Consider the following 12853-nt stretch of genomic DNA (forward strand, 5'->3'; position numbering starts at 1 on the left):
ATGGTGTCTTGTCAATGATATACAGGAATTTTTCTCGCAGGGATAAGGAGGTGATAATCCCTTTGTATAAGGCAATGGTTAGACCACAACTTGAGTACTGTATACAGGTCTAGAGGCCTAATTTTAAGAAGAATGTAGAGCTGTTGGAACGAGTACAGAGAAGGGCAAGAAGATTAGTGAATGGAACAAAGGGTTGCTCTTACGAAGAAAGGTTTAAATTTTACAAATTACAGTGTCTGGAGACTAGGCATCTGCAAGGCAATCTGATTCAGGTGTATAAAGCATTGAATGGTTTGAGCATGCTCAATGCTGATGTGATTCTTCCTCTTGCTCAGAATAATCTCCTGAGAGGGCATAAATTCAAATTGAGGAAAGACAGTTGTAGGATAGATGTGCAGAAGTTTGCCTTTAACCAGCAGGTAGTTGATTGCTGAAACAAACTTCTATCTGTTGTTGTAGAAGTAGATAGCTTAAATAGATTCAAGGCAGAACTTGACAAACATTTGGAGCGAATGGATGGGTGAAATAAGGATTTTTTTTTTTTTTTTGGCTGATGCTATATAAGCTTGCTTTCTTGCATCATGTGCCTTTGCTAATGTTAAATGCTAATATGTTCAAAATTGATTCTTATAATGGGAACATAGATAACGATGATAGGGTAGTGCAATTTCCATTATAAATATGACCTTTTAGACAGATAGATAGATAAATAGCTTAGTAATATAGCGAAATTTCACCTTCCAAGGACTTGGAACAAATTACAAAAAAAAAAAAAACCAACAATGTTGTAATTGGGTTCACATTACAATATTTGCATGATACCTCCATTTATTCCTATGGGATGCAAAATACGCTTATACGATTTTTTAAGTTTGCACTGGCCGGCAAAAGCTTACGTAAAGTCAAATTTCCATAAGTTGGGGAGTTCCTGTATATGAAAGAAAAAAAAAAAAAAAAAAAAAAGAAATAATAATTGGCAGATTTCTATTGGTCTGAATTTAATGAAATTTGGGAGGGTTGGACAAATATTACAAAGTTTTCCATTTAAACTTTCTCATTAAAATCATTCTAAAAGAACAAAATATAAAATTTCATGAAAATCTTTCACTAGGAATTGAGTTATTACGTGCAGACATATGGAAAAAGAAATAATAACTGTAAAATTTCTACTGGTCCAATTTTAATGAAATTTTGAATGGCTCAACAAATCTTTCATGAAGATCCAAACACTGAGAGTAAGTTATTATGCTAGGAAGTAAAAAAAAAAAAAAAAAAAAAAGAGAAATAATATTTTGTTCTATTGGTTCAATTTTAATGAAATTTCGAATGGCTTGACAAATCCTTTTAAAACACTCAAGTATAAAATTTTATGAAGATCTGTCCACTGAGAGCCAAACTGGTACATGCAGATAGATGGACATGAAAAAGACAACAGGTGCATTATGTATGTGCACTAATATGTCTGAAAATCGATCATATATTTTATTGAATGCTTTCTTTGCACTACTGATGTACCCACACCTCATGTATATGCATGAAGTAAATAGCAAGTTACAGCCAAATTTGGTTATAATGAGCATCAAGGGACCGACAAAATTTCGCTATAACCATTACCTGCTATATCCGTGATAGTGTAGATGGGGAATCCCCTGGAGCCGTTAGACAATGAACACTTTATATCAGTGATGAGTTAAATCTACCTCCTGTTTTTTAAAATTCTCAATAACTTGATAAAAAAATAGATTCAAAAAACAAAAGAAATATTAGAGAGAGAAAAATAATATAAGTATATACCTACATATTATTTGTATCAATATGCTTGTATAAACTACAATACACTTAATATTAAACACAATTTATTTGTCCATAATTTTAAAACCATATACAGTCTGTCCTCGTATAGCACGATAGTTGCGTTCCTAGAAACCCTCGTGCAATATAAACAACAGGCCCTATGGGAAAAGTAGGGTTAGGTGCCGAACACCCAAGATTGAACACACATTTGGAACCAAAACATTACCAAACACAATAAATAATCGAGTAATTTTAATCGTTATAAAATACTTACATATTTTATAATGATTAAAATACGTAATAAAAATAATATTATATTATAATAAAGTATTTTTAGTATTTTTTAATACTAAAAAAATATTTTTTACGGATAAAATACGTATTTTATTCGTAAAAAATTTATTATATTAAATAAAATAGTCGTAATAAAATACTTACGTATTTTATAATACGTAAGTATAAATTATAATACGTAAGTCGTAATAAAATATTGCTAATGCTTTTGCTTCTATCGTAAACAAACTTGCTTTTCGTTTGATTTTCTATCCAAAGAGATGACAGCCGTTCCATCTCTTCCAATTTCTTTGTGTCTTAATCTAATGGATTTTAATTACACTTTGAGTTGTTCCCGCTATGAAAGTTGTTTTTATTTTCTCTGCATTCGTTGTAATTCTCCGCGTTGCCTCATTTAGGTCTGTAGCACGTGCAATATCACATGGTCTTTCATTTCGCTCAAAGTGTTTCACAATTTCATATTTTTTCTCTATCGACAGAAGCGGACTGGCTATAAGCCTTACGGGGGAAACCACGGTGGGCCGGAGGCCGGTGTGATTTTGGCCATAAACCGTAGTATGAGGCCACTACAAATTTTCCCGGGGTAAGAATTTTTGACCCAGTCCGCCTCTGTTCATCGATATTGCTTCTTTTTTTTTCTCTCTGAATCTGCAGTGTCTTAGCCAGGATGCTTCCTTTTCACACCTTTTAAGTATTTTACTATTTTTTAGGGAATAAAGCACAATTACAAACGAGGTGGCACGCTTGATACACAGAAACAAAGCTGCGCGCGTGTAGCAACTGAATAAACAACACTGTAAAGGCAGAGATACACTATTAACACCTCACATTTTACTAAAGCACATTTCTAGGGGTTACTACCATAAAACAATAAAAACAATTTCCAGTTGCGTTTCTGCTAGTGGAATCTGTTATAAACTGGTAGTAAACTCCATCTAATTGCATTTGCGATTATATCGATAGCTGGAATTGTTGGTTTTTACGTTATTATGGTGAAATGTGTTTCCCCTTCACTGATATAAAACACATAAATACATTTTCAGAATCTTCTTCGTTCCTATCGTGTTGTGTTCAGTTGGGGTGATTCCGCATTCGACTGCCATTTCTTGTAAACCCAAAGGAGAATCGTGTATAAGCGAATTCGGTTCGTGTTATATAAGATAACGTTCCCCTATTTATAAATCGTGTATGATCGAATTCGTGTAATGCAAACACGTGTTATACGAGGACCGACTGTACTTAATACTAAACACAATTTATTTCTCTGTAATTAAAAACAATACTATTTAATAATAAACACGATTTTAATTAGTCTTCATTTATGAATCTTAAAATTGATGTTTGTTTTAAAGATTTCACTTTGATATTTCTTAAGTTTCCCCTTAAAACACTCAACACATTAAAAGTCTCATTACTTGACTCAGTTTCTTCAAAAAAATTGACTGTGTCCATTGCACCTTGAGCTTGTGAGATTGTCGGCACTGATTTTGATTCAGTTTCAATTGTCACATATCACATCACAATCATCGTCCTTACCTTTGTCATTGCTGAGCACAGTATCTACAATGTCATTCTCTGTAGGAAGACCACTAGTTAATAAGTTGTCATCGACTCGCACAAATTCATCGATGCTATCTGTATTAAAACTTATAATGTTGTTACATAGCAACCATTTGGATAATGGTAAGTTGTTTTCTTCATTTCCATCATCTTCATCTACAATTGGAATTTCATTTGAATTTAATTTTGATTTCTTGTAGCAATTCCATATGGCTGTCGAAGTAATGTTGTTCCACGCATCATTCAATAAATTTATAGCATCCAATATCGACATAGACTTGGTAAGTTTCGGTTCTCTTTGACTGATCAGAGGTAGAACTAGAAATCATTAATAAAATCTTTTCAAACTCTTGATTACACCTACGTCCATTGGTCATAAAATTGATGTTGCTGTTTGTTTGTTACTTGGTTTTTAGGAGCATTAGCAACTAGGGCCATATTGCTCCGGGAATATGCGGTGGTCATTCCCTGACCTTTCCGCATCCTCTGTATTTAGTGGTCACGGGCTTGAACCCCAGTCTAATCAAGAAGCGTGTGCTACGCACTGCTGCTCTTGCCCACTTGGCTACAGATGTGGCAATTGATATTGCATTGGGAGGCAAAAACACTAGCTTAATGTTGGACAAATTTTGAATCTAGGGATGTGCAGGACAGTTATCAACTAACAATAAAACATTTTTCTTCTTTTTCAATAGCTCCTTATTCCAATTATTTACATATTGGCGAAAAATATCTGAAGTCATCCAAGCTTTTTTGTTTGCAGAGTAATCAATAGGAAGTTTCCATACGTTTTTAAAACACCGAGGTTTTAACGATTTTCCGATAAAAAACAGTTTTTTATCAGTTCCTGTCATACTTGCGCATACGATCACTGTAAAACGAGCCTTTGATTTTTTTTCACCAACACATTTCCCCCTTTGCATTTAAATGTATTGTCAGGTGTCAAATTATAAAAAAAACCCTGTTTCGTCAGCATTGTAGTAGTAGCAGTACAGCATGTGACGCAAGAAAGCAAGTGTATGAGCTTATGTAGCATCGGCCAAAAAAAAAAAAAAATTCACACAACCATTCCCTCTAAGTTTGTCCAGTTCCTCCTTGAATTTATTTAAGCTATCAACTTCCACAACTACAGATGGAAGTTTGTTCAAGCAATTAACCACCCGTTGGCTAAAGGCTAATTTCCACACATCTATTCTACAACTGTCTTTCCTCAATTTGAATTCATGCCCCCTCAGGTTTGTAATCTGAGTAAGCTGAAGAATCCATCAGAATTTGGTGTGCTCAACCAATTCAAGGCCTTATACACCTCAATCAGATCATCTTGCAGGTGCCTAGTCTCCAGCTGCTGCAATTTTCAGAACTTAAGCCTTTCTCTGGTAAGAGAATCCCCCTTCATTCCCCTCATCAATCTTGTTGCCCTTCTCTGTACATGCTCAAGCAACTCTACATCCTTCCTAAAATGAGACCTCCAGACCTGCATGCAGTACTGAAGGCATGGCCTGATCATTGCCTTATACAAAGAGATAATCACCTCCTTTTCCCTGCTAACAAAATTCCTGTATATCATTGACAATACCCCATGACCTGCCTGTCTGCACTGCTCCGAAAACTTCATATCGAACTGCACAATCACTCTCACGTCTTTTTCATTTTCTACCACCCTAAGTATAGTACTACACAGTTGGTACGTTCCTCTGGGGTTACTTATACTCATATGCAGTACTTTGCATTTGTCAATGTTAAACTTCAGTTCCCATTTCTCAGCCCATCTGCCCAATTTTCTAGATCCTGATGCAGTAGCACAACTGCTGTAGATGTCTTTGTCATTGAAATCTTTCCTGATTTTTGCCCTACATGGTCAATCGATTCATTTGCCATTACTGGATCTGCAGACTGAGATCCTCCACTAATTTTTGCATAAACGATGTTATGTTGGTTTTTAAATCAATCCAGCCACCCATTGTTACACACAAAATCGGTGCATCCAAATTGTTTAGCAAATTTTTCCACTTGAGCCTTCAAGATCAGACAATCTATTGAAAATCCAGCACTTCTTTGTGTGGTAAACCATCGAAGCAATGCTTGCTCAACGTTTGTAACCTTGCACTTTCGAAATTTTTTTTTTCCAGTTATGTTCTTTTCCAGTGCTGATACGTAAACATCTTTATTCTTCCCCAATGTTGATACTCTTGAAGAGAACAAAGAAAACTTTTTACACGCTTCGACATTTTTTGCACCATGTTCTAACTCACGAATAATTTTAACTTTCGTGAATCAAGAGAAACCTTCTTTTGTTAGTAGACATATTTCCGAAGGAAGGGTTCGTTTGTGACTGATTTTACTTTAAAATGATAAAGCGATCTGCAAACAAAATTCTTAGAAGTCCCAAAATAAATTTATGGTTTAGCGAATGGAAGACAATCTGTAAATAGAGTAATGCGACAAGCGGAACGCCAATGCACTATTGTATAGCCCCCATTCCGGAGGACAAGGTCGTAAACCGGCCGCTAATCCGATGCAGGTGGTCATAAAGCTAAGTCGCCCTTTTCATTTTAATATTTTCCAAGAATTGGGCTTTTCTGACTACCCAAGCAATTAAGAATGTTTGTATAGTTACGAAATTTGTACAGTATATCTGTGTAGTACGCTCGTTATAACAGTGAGCGATCGTATGGGACTACGTGTAAATTAAAATCATTATGGCTTTTTTGCTCATTACAGCCGTGATCTCATCATTTCCGTGATTGCTATACCAAGTTTGACTGTATTTTATTTTTATCATTAATATTTTAAATAAAATTATATGATCTGTAGGCATTCTTCATACTTCCACTTAAAACTTTCAAGGATCATTTTAGCCTGGTAGCTCTTGGGCCAAGAATCTCTTAACAACCAATCTAATAAAAGGAAATAAAAATATATTATAATACAGGGTATCCCATAAGTCTGGAATCGGAGGTAAAAATAAAAAAAATTAATGCTTTTGTCACTCTTGTCTCAGAGGACAATCTTTGAAGAGACTTTTTTGGACTTTTGCATAAATGAGTGAGGATGGCAATGACTGTGTCATCAATGGTGGCCCTTCTTGAAGGTCCACTATGTGGTTTACCCTCTATGGATCTTGTTTTCCTAAACTCTGCAACAAGTATACTAACACAGCTCTGTGTTATTGGCTCATCATGTGGATTCATCTGTTAAATTCTGCAATGAGCTCTCTAACTCTGATTTCGTACAGGAATTATCTCTGCTCATTCTTCCTTACTTGTAGCTGCAAAGATGAAAATATATGAATTGTTATTTTTCCCTTTGATTCCAATATATAAATACTGGAATCATAGGGAAATCCTGTATTTATATAAGTTATAGGCCAAAACCTTTCACTGACAGGACAATTGACACGTACTAGCTGGAACATCACCTGGGTCAACAAGGTAGATGCTGTATGTATTAGGGAACCAGGACATGTACTGCTAAATATGTTACTGGAACAATGATTAAGATAGGTACCATCAGTATTGGAACCTTAAACAGCAAAAAAGTGGTCAATATGATATCAGAACAACAGGTATCACAGTAGCAAAAAAGGATGAATACAGGGGCAAAACAAATATAAATAAATTTATTCTGGAATAAGATAAGTGTGCAGCAATAGCTTTTAAAATTCATCTGAAAGAAAGTTTAAGGGGAAAAAATTTAATATGGAAAGATGGACGAGAAAATTTGCCTATATATAGCCCAGATGAGAGCTTCTTCCTAATTCACTTCCTAATTCATTTCACAAATATACGTGGGTCTCAATTCTAATCTCAACGATGTCCATTTCCACTTGCAGTCTGCCAAACCCCATGTACTTTTTCTGACAGAATCTCAGTTATCGGTTGATTCAACTACTGCTCACCTCAGATGCCCAAATTATTCGCTGTATGATTCCTTTCGCCTCAAAGGTGGTACTTGTGCATATGTCCGTTCTGATATTCCCTGTCAGAGACTTGGCAATTTGTAATCTCCTCTCTTTGATCTTCTCTGGCTTAAAATCTCTCTACCTCATTGCGTCAAATTCATCTGTTGTCTCTACCGTTCTCCCAACTCCACTAATCATTTGGAGCTCTTTGACTTCCTCTCTTTGCAACTTGACTTTCTCCAGTCCAACTTTCCTAACAGTGAGTTAATTTTCCTTGGTGATTTTAATGTTCACAACTCCAGATGGCTTCCGTTTTCTAGTCACACCGACCCAGCAGGTTGAGATGCTGAGGCTTTTGCAATTACTAATGACCTAGCACAGATTGTTCATTTACCTACAAGAATACCGGACAATCCTAATCATACAGCCAATACGCTTGATCTTTTTCTCACAAACAACCCTTCTAAGTACACGGTCGAAGTGAGAGGTCCTTTAGGCACTTCAGATCACAACTTCGTGATTGTTTCTTCTCCAATGGAACCTTTATCTCATGGCTATTCCCAACCTCATGTTGTTTGGCATTACAAGAATGCAAAATGGGATGACCTGCGAGACTTCTTTTTTTCTTTTCCTTGGTTGGATTACTGTTTCAAAACTTCTGATGTCAACGTTTGCTCAGATCGTGTCAGTGAAATTATTCTTGTAGGAATGGAATCCTTTATCCCACACTCCACTTTAAAATCTCGTCCTTTATCTAAACCTTGGTTTTCCAATAAATGTGCTAAGGCTGTTAGAGAGAAGAATGTTGCATATCGTAATTGGCTTGTTTCTAATTCTTCAGTTTCATTTTCTGCCTACACCAAAGCTCGCAACAATTGTAAAGCAGTTATTAATCAGTCCAAACTAGAGTTTGAACAGGCTAAGAGTAGAAAACTTGCTTCTTGCCCTAATGGCAGCCGAGCATTCTGGTCTCTTGCCAAAGCTATTGGCCGCAACTTTTGCGCATCTCTGCTCCCACCTCTGTCCAAACCAGATGGTTCTGTTGTCACTTCAGCCAAGGATAAAGCTAACCTGCTAGCATCCCATTTTTCTTCCAGCTCATGTATTAATGATCTTGGAAAAACACCTCCCACCATTCCCAACACACACTCCATTCAATGCCTCTTGTGGTCTTCCGTCAAAAGGATATCAGAAGGATTTTGATTAATCTTGATGCTAAGAAAGCTCCAGGTCCTGATGGTATTTCTCCACTTGTTCTCAAAACCTGTGCTCCTGAACTTACTCCTATTCTTTGCCGCCTTTTTTCACTTTCTTCTTCCAAAGGTGTTTTTCCTTCTGCTTGGAAATTTGCTCATATCCAGCCAGTTCCTAATAAGGGTGACAAATCCCTCCCATCCAATTACTTCTACTCTTTCTAAAGTAATGGAGAAATCAATTAACCACCAACTCTTAAACTACCTAGAAACCTTCTGTCTGATCAACGATTGCCAGTATGGATTCCGTCAGTGTCGATCCACTGGTGATATTCTGGCTTAGGTCACACATTTATGGACTAATTCAATGGAAAAGTTCGGTGAAACATAAGTAGTTGCTCTTGACATCTCAAAGGCTTTTGATCGTGTCTGGCATAAAGGTCTTCTATACAAGCTTCCATCTTATGGTTTGCCAACTGTGTTTAGTCATTGGTTATCCAGTTTTCTCTCTGATCGCTCACTGAGGGTGATGGCTCTCTGTCTTCTAACTTCCCTAATGCCGGTGTCCCCCAAGGTTCAGTTCTTTCCCCCACTTTTTTCCTCTTGTATATTAATGACCTTCTTCCATTGACTGGCAATCCTATCCATAGTTTTGCCGATGATAGCACATTGCATTCCACTTTCCATTTTGAGAAACCTTGTCCTGCTCAATCAGCTTCAACTTCTCGAAAATCTGCTACCAATTCCTTAAATGCCGATCTTCAGGTAATTCTCCAGTGGGGCAAAGACAGTCTTGTCTTATATCTCGCAAAAAGGATTCTTCTGCTCCTATGCTTATCTTTAGGGATACTCCGATTTCTAGGCAAAATGATATATCTCTTTTGGGGATTACCCTGACTTCTAATCTCTCTTGGCACAAGCACATTACAAATATTGCTTCCTCTGCATCTAAAAAACTTGGTTTTCTCTTTCGCTCTCTCGGCGTTACTTTTCTTCCAAACAGCTGCTCACTCTGTATAAATCGCAAATCCGCCCTGCCATGGAATATTGTTCCCACATCTGGGGTGTTACCCCCAAAACCTCTCTCGGGCTTCTTGATTCCATTCAGAAGAGGGCAGTTAGGTTAATTAATGATTCATCTCTAACGGAGTCTCTCCACTCGCTTTCTCATAGATGTACTGTTTCTGCTGCATGCCTCTTCTACAGTGCCCAAGGAAGTACGAACATGTTCGGACTGTTTTGAAAGAGAGAGCGGGAATTATAGAAGCCAATTCAGAAGAACAGTGCCCATGGAAGTACGACCACGTGCAGCCACCAGCCAACATCCATTTACTGTCCAACTTCAAACCCACAGAACCAACTTTTCATCTTCCTCATTTATTCATTCAACTGCCGTTTTCTGGAACAACCTTCCTTCATATGTATTTCCTGAAAATTACAATCTACAGAAGTTCAAGTCCAATGTCAACAAATATCTTCTTTCGTCTTCTCAACCTCCAACCCAAGCATGGTGCTAAGTACTATAGGTTCTAATACCTCTTGTGTTTGGGGTTTACATAAAAAAAAAAAAAAAATAGATGAGAGCTAAAAAAAAATTTCTTTAATAACTCCAAAAGAGCGAAGCATAACTGACTATATCATTATGGAAAAAGGATCTCAAATAAACTGCAGATGTAAAGGTATAAAGGATTTCAGATTGGAAACAAATTAAAAACAGTAATTAATGCCAAAAAATTAGCTGGTATTAGCTGTTGTTATTGTAACCTCTATTACTATGAGACTAGTCCCATAGTAATAGAGGTTACAAAAACAACACCAAAGCAAATGAATTGAGGAAATAACAGTAAATCTATGTTAGAGTGAATACGTGACTATTCAATAATTGTGAGCATATCATAAGAAATATAAGAAAAATTCGTACGTTACCTCCTTTTCTGTTACATTCCAAATAGTAACATTATGTTGGTAAAGTCCTAATTTATCATCCATATTAGAGATACTAAGGCTCATAAGAAGTGTAACTGGATAGATAATTACAACTAAAATTCCACACTGGCAGCTGAGTAATCTTTGAAAAAGTTCTCTACGAGGACGGCCAATATCATACCTGATAACAGAACATAAAATATAATAAAGCTGTAATGTTATAATAAAGCTGTAATTGAGTACAAATAATTTTAATTAAATGATGTATTGTTTTTTTTTTCATTGTACCATTGTTATATACAAAAATGGTTATGTTATATACAAAAATTACCAAAATCCATAAGAAATTATGCTTTGTGCGTTTCCTTTTCTAATACAAAAATGGGGATAGTAGCATAATTAGGATTTTTGGTGCCTATGGCCAAACATCAGAAATGTATCTTTGTTTTTTTTTTCATTAATTTTATATTAAATTAAATTAAATAGATAAAATTATATTTAAATTTCCTTCCTCAATTTGAATTTATGCCTGCCCATTGTATATAGTCTAGGCAAGATGAAGAATGCCACGAGCACTGCTGCTTGCTCAATCCATTCAAAGCCTTAATCACTTCAATCAATCACCTCACTGTAGGAGCCAAGTCTCTCCAGATGCTGCAATTTACAGAACTGAAGCTTTTCTTGGTAAGAGCACACCTTTGTTCCACTCACCAATCTCATTGCCCTTCTCTGCATACATTCCAACAGCACAACATCCTTCCTAAAATGAGGCCTCCAGACTTGTATGCAATATACAAGATGCAGCCTAACTATTGCCTTGTACAATGGGATAATCACCACCTCATCTCAGCTAACAAAATTCCTGTTTTGTCAATTATCAATGATAACTGACAAAAGCCCATGAGCTGTCCTGGCAGCTTGTTTCCACTGCTCAGAGAACTTCAAATCTGACAGCACAATTATAATTTTCCACTACCCTGAGCAAAGTTCCACACAGTTTGTATGTTAATCTGGGATTACTGCTACCCATATTCAGTAATCCCAGATTAACAGTTGAAGTGTAAAATTTGACAATGCTAAATTTCAACTGCCATTTCTCAGCCCATCTGCCTAATTTTTCTAGATCTTGTTGCAGTAGTATACCTTAATTACTGCCATTAACTATCCTGCCAACCTTTGTATCATCTGCAAAATAAGACAATAAACCTGATATGCCTTCATCAATATAACTAATAAATATAGAAACCAACAACTGGCCCAAGCATGAACCATGCAGGACTCCACTAATAACATTAATTCATGAAGAGAGGTGTATACTGATAACCACTCTCTTCTCCCACTCAACCATCCTTTTATTCACAGCAGTAACATATCTTGCAGTATCATATGTAATGCCACACTGCTTCAATTTGTAGAGCAGTCTTTTATGTGCAACAGCATCAAAGGTTTTTCTGAAATCTAAGTAAACAGGATCAAAATTATTTTTTTCATTGAGTTCCTTTGTTACTGTATCATAGTATCCAATCAGTTTGGTCAGACAAGAACTCCCCTTAAATTCATGCTGTGATTGCAGTACAACTGCACCCCTGTCTACGTGGTCCTGCATTATCTCTTTAACTAGTAACTCCATTATTCTCACCTGATCAGAAGTCAAGCTAACAGTTCTGTAATTATTCATGTCACCCTTTCATCTCCCTTTGGGAACACATTCGCACATCTCACGTACACAGGCTTCCCCCAGCGCTTCCCTAGCCAGGTGGGCAGGGGCAGCAGTGCGTAGCACACGCTTCTTGATTAGACCAGAGTTCGAGCCCGTGACCACCAAATACGGAGGATGCAGAAAGGTCAGGGAATGACCACTGCATATCTCTGGAGCAATATGGCCTTAGTTGCTAATGCTCCTAAAAAACCAAATAACAAATAACAACAGACCCCCCCCCCCAAATCCAAAGATGCACTCATAATTTTGGGGTTTACTTAATAATAAGGGTTTGCTTTGTTGCTTCTCTTAATATAATTGGATAGATCTATTCCATCCATCTCATGTGCCTTTTTTATGTTTAGCTTCAATAATTTATATTAAAGGAGGCGGCAAAGAAAGTAAGAAAACCCTTAGCCATAATTATGAGAGCATCCTTGAACTTTGGGGAGGTCCCCACAGACTGGAGATGTGCAAATGAATCTC

General features: G+C 36.6%; 1 protein-coding gene across 1 annotated transcript in view; it reads right to left on the minus strand.

The window, feature by feature from the left end:
- Positions 1-1044: 1044 nt before the first annotated feature.
- Positions 1045-12853, minus strand: part of LOC150087444 (uncharacterized) — a 28286-nt gene continuing 16477 nt past the window's right edge. The window contains exons 3-4 of the mRNA XM_090372487.1: positions 10669-10849; positions 1045-1068 (exon numbers count right to left, since the gene is read on the minus strand). Coding sequence (XP_090228613.1) covers positions 1045-1068; positions 10669-10849 — 205 coding nt within the window. The remainder of the gene's footprint in view (positions 1069-10668; positions 10850-12853) is intronic.

The sequence above is a fragment of the Mastigoproctus giganteus genome, chromosome 4, assembly GCF_048544385.1.
Source record: "Mastigoproctus giganteus isolate SK-2022 chromosome 4, ASM4854438v1, whole genome shotgun sequence".
NCBI classification, from domain to species: Eukaryota; Metazoa; Arthropoda; class Arachnida; order Uropygi; family Thelyphonidae; genus Mastigoproctus; species Mastigoproctus giganteus.